General features: G+C 44.3%; 1 protein-coding gene across 1 annotated transcript in view; it reads left to right on the top strand.

Moving 5' to 3' along the window:
* TLCD4 (TLC domain containing 4) overlaps nucleotides 1-14,808 on the top strand; it is a 68,124-nt gene that overhangs the window by 26,423 nt on the left and 26,893 nt on the right. Inside the window, exon 3 of the mRNA XM_056553935.1 lies at nucleotides 1,873-1,962. Coding sequence (XP_056409910.1) covers nucleotides 1,873-1,962 — 90 coding nt within the window. The remainder of the gene's footprint in view (nucleotides 1-1,872; nucleotides 1,963-14,808) is intronic.

Genomic DNA, 14,808 nt, shown 5'->3' with positions numbered 1-14,808 from the left:
TGAGGGAGGGGATCTGAGGGAGGGGAGCAGAGGAAGGGGAGATGAGGGAGGGGAGCAGAGGAAGGGGAAATGAGGGAGGGGAGCAGAGGAAGGGGAGATGAGGGAGGGGAGCAGAGTGAGGGGAGATGAGGGAGGGGATCTGAGGGAGGGGAGCAGAGTGAGGGGAGATGAGGAAGGGGAGCAGAGGAAGGGGAGATGAGGGAGGGGAGCAGAGTGAGGGGAGATGAGGGAGGGGATCTGAGGGAGGGCATCTGAGGGAGGGGAGCTGAGGGAAGGGAGCAGAGGCAGGGGAGATGAGGGAAGCGTGTATGTCCTCTCTTCCCCTGCTCTGCCTTCACTCTGTCCTCCCCCCAGCTCTAGCTTCAGAAAGCTGGGGGTGAGGAGCGGACACAGACTTGCATGGGATGCAAGTCTGCACCTCACAATGGCCATAAAACTTTTTAGCTCTGGCTCCTCCCACATAGTGAGGCATTGCACTAACACTTTTTAGCTCTGGCTCTTCCCACATAGTGAGGCACTGCACTAACACTTCTTAAATCTGACTCTTCCCACATAGTGAGGCACTGCACTAACACTTCTTAGCTCTGGCTCCTCCCACATAGGGAAGCATTGCACTAACACTTCTTAGCTCAGGCTCCTCCGACATAGTGAGGCACTGCACTAACACTTCTTAAATCTGACTCTTCCCACATAGTGAGGCACTGCACTAACACTTCTTAAATCTGACTCTTCCCACATAGTGAGGCACTGCAATAACACTTTTTAGCTCTGGCTCCTCCCACATAGTGAGGCACTGCACTAACACTTTTTAGCTCTGGCTCCTCCCACATAGTGAGGCATTGCACTAACACTTTTTAGCTCTGGCTCCTCCCACATAGTGAGGCATTGCACTAACACTTTTTAGCTCAGGCTCCTCCGACATAGTGAGGCACTACACTAACACTTCTTAGCTCTGGCTCCTCCCACATAGTGAGGCACTGCACTAACACTTCTTAAATCTGACTCTTCCCACATAGTGAGGCACTGCAATAACACTTTTTAGCTCTGGCTCCTCCCGCATAGTGAGGCACTGCACTAACACTTTTTAGCTCTGGCTCCTCCCACATAGTGAGGCATTGCACTAACACTTTTTAGCTCTGGCTCCTCCCACATAGTGAGGCATTGCACTAACACTTTTTAGCTCAGGCTCCTCCGACATAGTGAGGCACTGCACTAACACTTCTTAAATCTGACTCTTCCCACATAGTGAGGCACTGCACTATCACTTCTTAGCTCTGGCTCCTCCCACATAGTGAGGCACTGCACTAACACTTCTTAGCTCTGGCTCCTCCGACATAGTGAGGCACTGCACTAACACTTCTTAGCTCTGGCTCCTCCCACATAGTGAGGCATGGCACTAACACTTCTTAGCTCTGGCTCCTCCCACATAGTGAGGCACTGCACTAACACTTTTTAGCTCTGGCTCCTCCCACATAGTGAGGCACTACACTAACACTTCTTAGCTCTGGCTCCTCCCACATAGTGAGGCACTACACTAACACTTCTTAGCTCTGGCTCCTCCCACATTGGACATCAGAACTCTCTGGAATCTCTCAGCCTCACAGCAGTCGGGACTACAGCCCACAGAGCAATTAAATCCATCTTGACAGTTCTAAATTACTAGAACCAGCTGGACCACCCAGATTGAAGGTTTCTGCAGCCGCACAAGGATTTAGCGTTTAACTTTTCACATACCGGAATATATAAACCTCCTGCTATGGGGCGCGGCACTGACACCACATCTACTATGTAGAAATAGCGCGGTCCTGTAGATGGCGCTCCGCTGTGATCTGGAATTTTAATAATTGCGATTTTATTCCTCTTTGTATACAGGACGGTGTCCACATTCCACGCAGTGGTGGTCGGATGCTTCTGCCTGTATATATTAGTGTACGATGATGCAGTTAATATGGATCCCGTCTGGTGAGTAACTTTAGCCTCTTAATCGTCCTCTGGATGCCAAAAATGTGATAAAAACTTGTCTGCAGACTGATGACATAGCCGCAGACTGACGACATGGCCGCAGACTGACGACATGGGCGCAGACTGATGACATGGGCGCAGGCTGATGACATGGCCGCAGGCTGATGACATGGCCGCAGACTGATGACATGGGCGCAGACTGATGACATGGGCGCAGGCTGATGACATGGCCGCAGGCTGATGACATGGCCGCAGACTGACGACATGGCCGCAGACTGACGACATGGCCGCAGACTGACGACATGGCCGCAGGCTGACGACATGGCCGCAGGCTGACGACATGGCCGCAGGCTGACGACATGGCCGCAGACTGACGACATGGCCGCAGGCTGACGACATGGCCGCAGGCTGACGACATGGCCGCAGGCTGACGACATGGCCGCAGACTGACGACATGGCCGCAGACTGACGACATGGCCGCAGAATGACGACATGGCGCAGACTGATGACATGGCCGCAGACTGACGACATGGCCGCAGACTGACGACATGGCCGCAGACTGACGACATGGCCGCAGACTGACGACATGGCCGCAGAATGACGACATGGCCACAGACTGTCGACATGGCCGCAGAATGATAACATGGCGCAGATTGATAACATGCCGCAGACTGATGACATGGCCACAGAATGATAACATGGCGCAGATTGATAACATGGCGCAGACTGATAACATGGCCACAGACTGATAACATGGCCACAGAATGACAACATGGCACAGATTGATAACATGGCGCAGACTGATAACATGGAGAAGACATAGTGCAGGCTGATAACATGGCTGAGGCAGCCACTAGTGCTACTGACTGGGGTGTAGGGTGTGTAGATTCTGTGTGTGACTCGGGGTGGTTAGATGTATCACTTCGAGATGCCAGGGCACCGTTAACCTACATGGTCCGAGGATACAACAGCTTCTCCTGGGTCAGGTCCAGGACAATAAATACACCAGGTTACGGATAACTGCCTTTATGTTGCTGGAGCTAGCCGATCTCAAACATTACAGTCTCTTGTGCAGAGGGATGGGCAGAATGGAACCCGGGGAGCCTGTCGCCTTGCTGGGAGTTGTAGTTGCTGTTGAATGCAGCTTTAAGGTTAGCAGCACACGCTGACTTGTAAAACTTAACTTGACTGAATGACTGACTAAAGTAGAGACTTTTCCCAATAGCTTGCTTACCACCAGGCTTTGACAATTCCCCTAGTGCCGGGGTCTTTTCCTGAGATTAGCGTGGCTGTGGAGTTTAGTAGACTTCTCCTTAGGCTTCTCCTCAGCTTGCTAGTTGTAACATACTTTTCTTCTCTACTATTAACTGAACAGTGCATAAATTAATAGATGACATAACATAGAAATCCATCACATTATAACAGGTCAGACATTGGAGCAGGGGGCCCAACATATGGATAGCAGGGAGGCCCAAAGCAATCTTTAGCCCACAGGACAGTCTTTGGTGCTGGGACACCACAAACTCCCCCTCTTAAGAACAGCCATCCTTGGCACCCAGTCTTTGAGGCTGGAGATTGATGAGGGTAGAAAACTGGAACATTTACTATTTAGTGCAAACAGTTCCTGAGATATGATTTTGGTGTAGAAAGTGCAAATTTCCTTTCTGAAGGATAACACTGTGTGATTGGTGCCTTTGATGTTTACCACTCACTTGATGTTTAAGTGCCGTAGATTTTTACCTGAGGTTTGCATTTTTACCACTTTACTCCTACTTAGCATTTTCACCAAATAAAGCAAGGACATACAAATGGATAAGAGAAATATACATGGGACATACACACATGAAACAATTCCTGAAGCTCTTCCTTTGGTTGTGTGCATTTTCACAAACAAGGAGACTCTAACATTCGGGCCGGAGCTGCCAGAGGCTTTCTACTTTAAGTCCTTAGCCATAGGGCCAATTGACTTACAACATCTTCTCCCTGCGACTGAAGAAAGTTGGGCACACCTCGGGGCCACACCGAAGGGACATGACAAGATAACAAACAGACACCTCCTGTGCGCAACCTTTACCACCAGGGTAGTCCCTTGAATTGCATCCTGACTAGGACATTATATAAATATATTGTGAGACTTCACTCTGGGATTAGCTCCGGTACCATCCTTGAGACGACCACAGGACACTATTCTCCAACAAGTAAGTCCGCACCACTTCTTTATGCAGTCCGACCCTCGTCAGGTTTATTGGGAAAGATTGCAGGACAAAATAAAACAGAACTCACACTGGAACAAACAAAATCCTAGGCCGTCTTGGCACTGACTACACATTAGTCACTTCCCTCTCTATCCACTGGTAAGCTAGTCTCCACCAGCTCAAAACACAGATTTCCTGCAACCTTTACTCACTGTTCACATACAACATTTGCGGCCTCTTGTCGTGTGTACTAAGACCCCTTGTCTGTCCACTTCACTGGTGGGGGTCACTCCCAGCGCCCAGCTGTGCGCTCCTTGCAAGGACCCCCTGCCTCTCCCTCACAGCCCCCCTGCAGTCTTCTGGGGAGTGTCCAGACTACACTGTCTGACTTCCTTTAAACAGATGTCCCCTTTCTGTAGGTGCGCTATCACACCCCTAACATAGAAGACACATTGTTAACTGTCTGGCATAAAGTATTTTCACTAACAACAGTTTTGACAGAACTGGTACATTTAAGACAAAAGAACAAGATTGGCTAGGTTACACATTTTTCTACTACTAGGCAATCCTGACTACAAACCTTTTAGCACATTTTCAAAGGCACTACTGTAGTTTGGCATAGATTTAGGAAGGTATTTAAAGACTTAGGAAGTTCACGTCTGATGCCGGGTACTAAAACATGGTGGTTTCTTCCTGGCAAGACACCAGGCACATGACTTAAATGTTGCAGAAACTTGGTAACTTGAAGAACATAAAGTTATGCAGTCCTGGTGCATTGCACTTAATGACCTACACAGGCTGGCGAGGGGTACACAGGGTCTGAGAGAGTTCATGAATGTTACGCTGAGCACTCCGGGTCCCTGCTCCTCCCCGGAGCGCTCGCGGCGTTCCTCTCTCTGCAGTGCCCCGGTCAGACCCGCTGACCGGGAGCGCTGCACTGACACTGCCGGCGGGGATGCGATTCGCATAGCGGGAAGCGCCCGCTCGCGAATTGCATCCCAAGTCTCTCACCTGTCCCCGGCTGTCTCGTCCTGGCGCGCGCGCGCCAGCTCTATAAGATTTAAAGGGCTAGTGCACCAATGATTGGTGCCTGGCCCAATCTGTCTAATTAGCCTCCACCTGCTCCCTGTCCATATTACCTCACTTCCCCTTTCCTTCCTTGCCGGATCTTGTTGCCTTTGTGCCAGAGAAAGTGTTTACAGTGTTTGCCTTACCAGTGTTCCTGACCTCTTGCTATTGCTATTGACTACGAACCTTGCCGCCTGCCCCGACCTTCTGCTACGTCTGACCTTGCCTCTGCCTAGTCCTTCTGTCCCACGCCTTCTCAGCAGTCAGCGAGGTTGAGCCGTTGCCGGTGGATACGACCTGGTTGCTACCGCCGCAGCAAGACCATCCCGCTTTGTGGCGGGCTCTGGTGAATACCAGTAGCAACCTAGAACCAGTCCACCGACACGGTCCTCGCCAATCCCTCGCTGACACAGAGGATCCACATCCAGCTAGCCGAATCATAACAATGAACAATGTTTGTTCATACTCTGAGGTTTTTAGGACAAGGGACAAACCAACATATATAGAGTAAACCAACAAATATAAGAGTCTGTGACATAAACCAAATAAATATTAAATGTCCACATAAATAAGCATAAAAATAGAGAAACATTTAGTCCCGGTATCAGGCAAGCAGCACTCCTTGTGTGGACCTCTGCGATCTTCGTAACATCACCTCTCCTAGATCAGCTTCAGCCGGCAGGTCAGGTACTGGTTTAGGTTCCACAGCAGCTTCAGGAATTATAGCTGGCAGTTTGGGCACAGACATCATGGCTGGAACTAATCAGGTCAGGGCTGTGGCTAGCGCCAAACAATACCCCGGTTGGCTGGGAGAGAACATAGGAATGTCCATGGAGGGTGAGATGCCTTCATATGGAGGTGTGGTAGGAATAGGCTTTGGCACACATGGAGGTGCTGAGGTCAGATTTGGCAGATTCTCTTTCGCACATAACTTGATCCGGTTGCAGTGAATAACTTGAGGAATTCTGTCTTTCTTTTGTACCTCATAGACATCTGATTCTTGGTACAGGATAGCTGTGATGATGTACAGATCTGTCTCCCACATCGAATCCAGTTTATCCATTCGCAGATATTTCCTTAACCAGACTTTATCTCTGACACGGCGGCAGTGTGCTGATTATAGTCGTCTTGGTGTCTTCGCCTCGCTTCATCCATTTTGGTTTACAATTTTTTGCGACTCCTGGATTTGCCTTTTGTGGTCTTCGACCCAGTCCTGTTTCGGGAGTGGATTAGTATCGTCTGGAATTTGTAGACCAAAGGTCCTGTCTTTGGGCAACTGTTCGTGCCTCCCCATCATTAGGTAGAAGGGAGTGTTGCCATTAGAGCAGTGAGTAGTATAATTGTAGATTTTGAAAATTTCTGGCAGCAATTGGGGCCACTCGTCTTGCTTTGTCACTGATGCTATCTGCAGTATGTGGATAAACACCTGGTTGACTCTCACACAGTCCATTTCCCTGTGGGTGGTAGGCTGTGGTTTGCAGCTTCTTGAAGTCATGGAACTGGCATAGCTCTTGGAACAGCTGGGCTTCAAACGCTGGTCAGTAAGGACTGATTCTGGGCAGCTGAAAGTCTGGACCCATTTAGTGTAGAACACTTGTGCGGTGGTCTTGGCTGTAAGATTCTTGACCGGAACAACAGCAACCCATTTTGAATAATGGTCAACCATAAGTGTACCCTGAGCGGGTAGAAGCCAACTTCAATAAACCTTTTTTGTGACATTGCAGACGAAGCACTCGTTGCACCAATTCTCAATATCAGCTCGCATTCCAATCCAATAGAACTGTCTTCTGATGGTGGCTTCTGTCTTGTAGACCCTGAAGTGTCCTGACTGGTCATGATGCATCAAGGACCATATTACCATCTCTACTGGAGATCAGGATCTGATATAGCCTCGTGCCAGAGACAGGGTCTAGAGTGTAGTGCTACGGCATTTCTTTCTGGACAAACAGTCGCTTACTCTGTCCCTAAAGACGATGGAGCTCAATGTCTGGCAGAGCTTTACGTAGTCGTATGAGCACTATTCCCTCTTTGAAATAGTCACTCAGTTTACCCAAGACTTGACTCTCGCTCTGGATGGTTCTCCAGGTGGACAGATCTTCAGAGAGCTTCTCTGGCCTTGTTTTGCCTTCGACTATAGCCGAAATAGCATTTTGGTTCACAAACCTGTAGTAGAACGGTGGCATTTCCACATCCTCCCACTGGTCTTCTTTTGGGGGTTCTTTGCCATCAGTCATCCTTGAGAAAGATAGAAATAAATAAATAAGTGCTCCATAGAGTAGTATTGTTTAAACCCTGATGCTATAGAGAACCTACACATGACACCAATACAACAGAGATATCTGCATAGAAACAATACTACAGAAACTAAAGGAAATGACATACGGAACTTAATACATGCCCAGAACCGCATAGTTACACAGCCTTTAACAACTTACACAGTGTCAATGCTCTGTTAACTATTGTGTAGTGACAATACCAAATAATATGTGAAGAAAGCTATAGGGACAAAAGTGGGGTAACAAGTACAGAATGGTAAGATTAACGCTACAATGACAAATCTACACATACCAAACCTGCATCCAAGAAACCATAATGCGATCACTAAAAAGACAGCCTAACCTGGTGAACCCAACTATAATGACAGTTTACCATACCTGACTTGCCTACAAGAACAATGTAAGCAATGCTATGACAGCCTAAGATACCCGACCTAAGCACATGAAAACGTGAGTTTAATACTATTACCACAGCCTAAAATACTTGACTAGCGTACATAACGTAAGCATAACGTGAGAGCTGAAACCAAAGAACGTTACAATAAAACTATGAAACGTACACTGTAAAGAACTGTATATGTATTACTCTGTAGGGAGCCATATGTATGTCGCACTGTAGGGAGCCGTATGTATGTCACACTGTAGGGAGCCATATGTATGTCACACTGTAGGGAACCGTATGTATGTCACACTGTAGGGAGCCGTATGTATTGTATGTATATGGCACTGTAGGGAGCCGTATGTATGTCACACTGCAGGGAGCTATATGTGTGAAACACTGTAGGGAGCCGTATGTATGTCACGCTGTAGGGAGCCGTATGTATGTCACACTGTAGGGAACCGTATGTATGTCACACTGTAGGGAGCCGTATGTATCGTATGTATATGGCACTGTAGGGAGCCGTATGTATGTCACACTGCAGGGAGCTATATGTGTGAAACACTGTAGGGAGCCGTATGTATGTCACACTGCAGGGAGCTATATGTGTGAAACACTGTAGGGAGCCGTATGTATGTCACACTGCAGGGAGCTATATGTGTGAAACACTGTAGGGAGCCGTATGTATGTCACGCTGTAGGGAGCCGTATGTATGTCACGCTGTAGGGAGCCGTATGTATGTCACACTGTAGGGAGCCGTATGTATGTCACACTGTAGGGAACTGTATGCGTATTACCCTGTAGGGAACCATATGTATTGTATGTATTTCACGCTGTAGGGAGCCGTATGTATGTCACACTGCAAGGAGCCGTATGTATGTCACACTCTAGGGAGCCGTATGTATGTCACACTGCAAGGAGCCGTATGTATGTCACACTCTAGGGAGCCGTATGTGTGTCACACTGTAGGGAGCCGTATACATGGCACACTGTAGGGAGCCGTATGCATGGCACACTGTAAGGACCTGTATGCATATTACCCTGTAGGGAACCGTATGTATCGTATGTATGTCACACTGTAGGGAGCCGTATGTATGTCACACTGTAAAGAACTGTATGCCTATTACCCTGTAGGTAACAGTACGTATATAACACTGTAAGGAACTGTATGCGTATTACCCTGTAGGGAACCGTATGTATCATATGTATGTAACACTGAAGGGAGCCGTGTGTATGTCACACTGTAGGGAGCCGTATGTATGTCACACTGTAGGGAACCGTATGTATGTCGCGCTGTAGGGAGCCGTATGTATGTCACACTGTAGGGAGCCGTATGTATGTCGCGCTGTAGGGAGCCGTATGTATGTCACGCTGTAGGGAGCCGTATGTATGTCACACTGTAGGGAGCCGTATGTATGTCACACTGTAGGGAACTGTATGCGTATTACCCTGTAGGGAACCATATGTATTGTATGTATTTCACACTGTAGGGAGCCGTATGTATGTCACACTGCAAGGAGCCGTATGTATGTCACACTCTAGGGAGCCGTATGTATGTCACACTCTAGGGAGCCATATGTGTGTCACACTGTAGGGAGCCGTATACATGGCACACTGTAGGGAGCCGTATGCATGGCACACTGTAAGGACCTGTATGCATATTACCCTGTAGGGAACCATATGTATTGTATGTATTTCACACTGTAGGGAGCCGTATGTATGTCACACTGCAAGGAGCCGTATGTATGTCACACTCTAGGGAGCCGTATGTATGTCACACTCTAGGGAGCCGTATGTGTGTCACACTGTAGGGAGCCGTATACATGGCACACTGTAGGGACCTGTATGCATATTACCCTGTAGGGAACCGTATGTATCGTATGTATGTCACACTGTAGGGTGCCGTATGTATGTCACACTGTAAAGAACTGTATGCCTATTACCCTGTAGGTAACCGTACGTATCTAACACTGTAAGGAACTGTATGCGTATTACCCTATAGGGAACCGTATGTATCATATGTATGTCACACTGAAGGGAGCCGTATGTATGTCACACTGTAGGGAGCCGTATGTATGTCGCGCTGTAGGGAGCCGTATGTATGTCACACTGTAGGGAGCCGTATGTATGTCAAACTGTAGGGAGCCGTATGTATGTCACACTGTAAGGAACTGTATGCTTATTACCCTGAAGGGAAACGTTATGTATCGTATGTATGTAACGCTGTAGGGAGCCGTTAACGATGAAGCATGGTATATCACTTGAAGTAACGTAAACATGAGCTTATAGTAACGTAAGCCCCCAATAACATTAATGTTCAGCATAACAGCTAAATTAACCACTAATACACAGTATATATATATAAGCAACAGTAACGAAACACAATTTATCAGCAATAGTAACATAGGCCCGTATGTCAGCTAAAATAATGTTAAATGCCCAGTATATCTGCTACAGTAACAAAAGCCCCAAGTAACATTAATGTACCGTATATAAGTTAATTAACACTAACTCATAGCATTTAGTTACTAATAACGCACATTATCAGCTATAATAACATAAGCACCACATGACCACTATAGGAACACTAATGCACCGTATGACAGCTATGGAAGCGTAAAACACAGTATCGGCTATATTAACACAAAGCCCAGTATATCAACTATACCAAAATGAGCACAGTACATCAGCTATGGTATTAACGCCCGGTATACTGGATATAACCACGTAAAGCATAGTATAAGCTCAGGTAACGCATGCCATCAGAACTAATGTAGCATAAATGTCATAGTCACGTATGCGCAATGTGACAGCTCTAGAAACGTATACGTAATGTAATGGGTAACGTGCTATAGGAACATGTACGTAGTGCGAATGTTATGAGGGAAAAAGACTCATGTTTAATGAGAAACAAAAGAATAACATAGTGCTGAACATGAAAAACGTGACCATAAGCCATGAAGACAAAAACTGTAAGGAACATATATGGGTCACACTGAATAAAGACAAACGCATGTTATACCGCTAGGGAAACATATGCACACATTCCACACTAATACACCGTGGAACACAAGCTTGGAACACTATGTGGAAGGTAAACGTGATATACTGTGTAGGACATAAACATGGAACACTATGTGGAAGGTAAATGTGGTATAATGTGTGGGACATAAGAATGGAGCACTATGTGGAAGGTAAGCATGGTATACTGAGTGGTACATAAGCATGGAACACTATGTGGAAGGTAAGTGTGGTATACCGTGGGACATAAGCATGGAACACTATGTGGAAGGTAAGTGTGGTATACTGAGTGGTACATAAGAATGGAACACTATGTGGAAGGTAAGTGTGGTATACTGAGTGGTACATAAGAATGGAACACTATGTGGAAGGTAAGCATGATATACTGTGTAGGACATAAGCATGGAACACTATGTGGAAGGTAAACGTGGTATAATGTGTGGGACATAAGAATGGAACACTATGTGGAAGGTAAGCGTGGTATACTGTGTGGGACATAAACATGGAACACTATGTGGAAGGTAAACGTGGTATAATGTGTGGGACATAAGAATGGAACACTATGTGGAAGGTAAGTGTGGTATACTGTATGGGACATAAGAATGGAACACTATGTGGAAGGTAAGCATGGTATACTGAGTGGTACATAAGAATGGAACACCATGTGGAAGGTAAGTGTGGTATACTGTATGGGACATAAGCATGGAACACTATGTGGAAGGTAAGCGTGGTATACTGTGTGGGACATAAACATGGAACACTATGTGGAAGGTAAATGTGGTATACTGTGTGGGATATAAGCATGGAACATTATCTGGAAGGTAAATGTGGTATACTGTGTGGGACATAAGCATGGAACACTATGTGGAAGGTAAACGTAGTATACTGTGTGGGACATAAACATGGAACACTATGTGGAAGGTAAGCGTGGTATACTGTGTGGGACATAAACATGGAACACTATGTGGAAGGTAAATGTGGTATACTGTGTGGGATATAAGCATGGAACATTATCTGGAAGGTAAATGTGGTATACTGTGTGGGACATAAGCATGGAACACTATGTGGAAGGTAAACGTAGTATACTGTGTGGGACATAAACATGGAACACTATGTGGAAGGTAAATGTGGTATACTGTGTGGGATATAAGCATGGAACACTATCTGGAAGGTAAGCGTGGTATACTGTATGGGAACGTATGGCAGTACACATGTACAACACAAATAGAAAAACACAGCCGCACATCCACCATTTGTATTTTTATCTATTTGCTTCTCAGCATAATTTAAAAAACTAACAGGTTGTTATTATACAATTTGATCAAAAAGTACAAGCCCACTCGCCACGTCAAGACCACCTACTCAGAGTGGGTCCCTAACCTAACACTGCAGTAGCACTGGGTGGCGACCACTGCCTCTGAGACACCATGCCCACAGGGGGAACGACACAGTAGTCAGGCAGCCTTTATAATAATAAAGTAGACAAGCTATATGAATGGTGACATAACCCATATGTGTATATAATAATAAATATACAAGTTATATGAATGGTGACTTAACCTGTATGTGTATGTAATAATAAATATACAAGTTATATGAATGGTGACATAACCTGTATGTGTATATAATAATAAATATACAAGTTATATAAATGGTGACATAACCCGTACGTGTATATAATAATAAATATACAAGTTATATGAATGGTGACATAACCTGTATGTGTATGTAATAATAAATATACAAGTTATATGAATGGTGACATAACCTGTATGTGTATATAATAATAAATATACAAGTTATATGAATGGTGACATAACCTGTATGTGTATGTAATAATAAATATACAAGTTATATGAATGGTGACATAACCTGTATGTGTATATAATAATAAATATACAAGTTATATGAATGGTGACATAACCTGTATGTGTATATAATAATAAATATACAAGTTATATGAATGGTGACATAACCTGTATGTGTATGTAATAATAAATATACAAGTTATATGAATGGTGACATAACCTGTATGTGTATATAATAATAAATATACAAGTTATATGAATGGTGACATAACCTGTATGTGTATATAATAATAAATATACAAGTTATATGAATGGTGACATAACCTGTATGTGTATATAATAATAAATATACAAGTTATATAAATGGTGACATAACCTGTATGTGTATATAATAATAAATATACAAGTTATATAAATGGTGACATAACCCGTACGTGTATATAATAATAAATATACAAGTTATATGAATGGTGACATAACCCGTACGTGTATATAATAATAAAGTATACAAGTTATATAAATGGTGACATAACCCGTACGTGTATATAATAATAAAGTATACAAGTTATATGAATGGTGACATAACCCGTACGTGTATATAATAATAAAGTATACAAGTTATATAAATGGTGACATAACCCGTACGTGTATATAATAATAAAGTATACAAGTTATATGAATGGTGACATAACCCGTACGTGTATATAATAATAAAGTATACAAGTTATATAAATGGTGACATAACCCGTACGTGTATATAATAATAAAGAATACAAGTTATATGAATGGTGACATAACCCGTACGTGTATATAATAATAAAGTATACAAGTTATATAAATGGTGACATAACCCGTACGTGTATATAATAATAAAGTATACAAGTTATATGAATGGTGACATAACCCGTACGTGTATATAATAATAAATATACAAGTTATATGAATGGTGACATAACCCGTACGTGTATATAATAATAAAGTATACAAGTTATATGAATGGTGACATAACCCGTACGTGTATATAATAATAAAGTATACAAGTTATATGAATGGTGACATAACCCGTACGTGTATATAATAATAAAGTATACAAGTTATATGAATGGTGACATAACCTGTACGTGTATGTAATAATAAATATACAAGTTATATGAATGTGACATAATAAATATGATGCATCTACGATAAATGACATAGCCACAGTGATGTGTAACAGTATACTGACAGCAACTTACATGGTATATACTAAAGGATGTATACGTGGTGTACATATAACAGTGACATAAACACATTAAATAAATGCACTGGTGATGTTTAACAATACAATGTATAAAGGCAACTTATACATTGTCTATAAGTGGATGACATGCTGTCTGAGATAGAGCTCTGTCCTGGGCTGCAGCATGAAAGAGTGTACAGATGCGGGGACATAGATGAAGAGTCTCCAGCGAGGGTACAGTACGGAGAGTGGTTGTGAGCATAAAACTGGATTAAACCATATTACATCTAAAGGAAAAGGTACTCTAGTAAATGTAAGAACACAGTCAAAACACATAACACTTAGCAGGAATATGGAGCCTGACGCTGAGAGGGTTAAACCTGGAGATATCCAGCAGCCTGTGCCGCTCTGTCAGCCCAAACACATCCTCCTGGAGTTAAAGTTAACCTCAGACTGAAATCTGCATAATCCAGTATAATCCAGATACACCAGGATTGGGGGTTGTGTGAGTAGGAGTTTCAGGGCTCGAACAGCGGTTTCCCGTTCTTCGGCCCAGGATGGGAGACTTCCATTGTAGTCCTCTTTTACACATGCCCCTAGTAGAGCATTCAGTGGTTCTGCCACTTGTGTGCTATAAAGTGGCGATAATAGCCAGTGAACCCAAGGAAGCTTCGGATCTCTCTTATTGTGGTAGGAGTAGGCCAGTTCTTGACTGAATCCACTTTTTTGGGATCAGGCTGGACTTCGTCCGCGCTATCACAAGGCCAAGGTATTAGATTTTCATTTTTAGCAGATGGCACTTTGAGGGCTTAATCTTGAGGCTGCTCCGTATTAGTACGTCAAATATATCAGATAGATGTTTATAGTGTTCTTGATAAGC

The sequence above is a fragment of the Hyla sarda genome, unplaced genomic scaffold (assembly GCF_029499605.1).
Source record: "Hyla sarda isolate aHylSar1 unplaced genomic scaffold, aHylSar1.hap1 scaffold_491, whole genome shotgun sequence".
NCBI lineage: Eukaryota > Metazoa > Chordata > Amphibia > Anura > Hylidae > Hyla > Hyla sarda.
The sequence above is the reverse complement of the archived record's forward strand: the minus strand, read 5'-3'. Positions and strand labels throughout refer to the sequence as shown.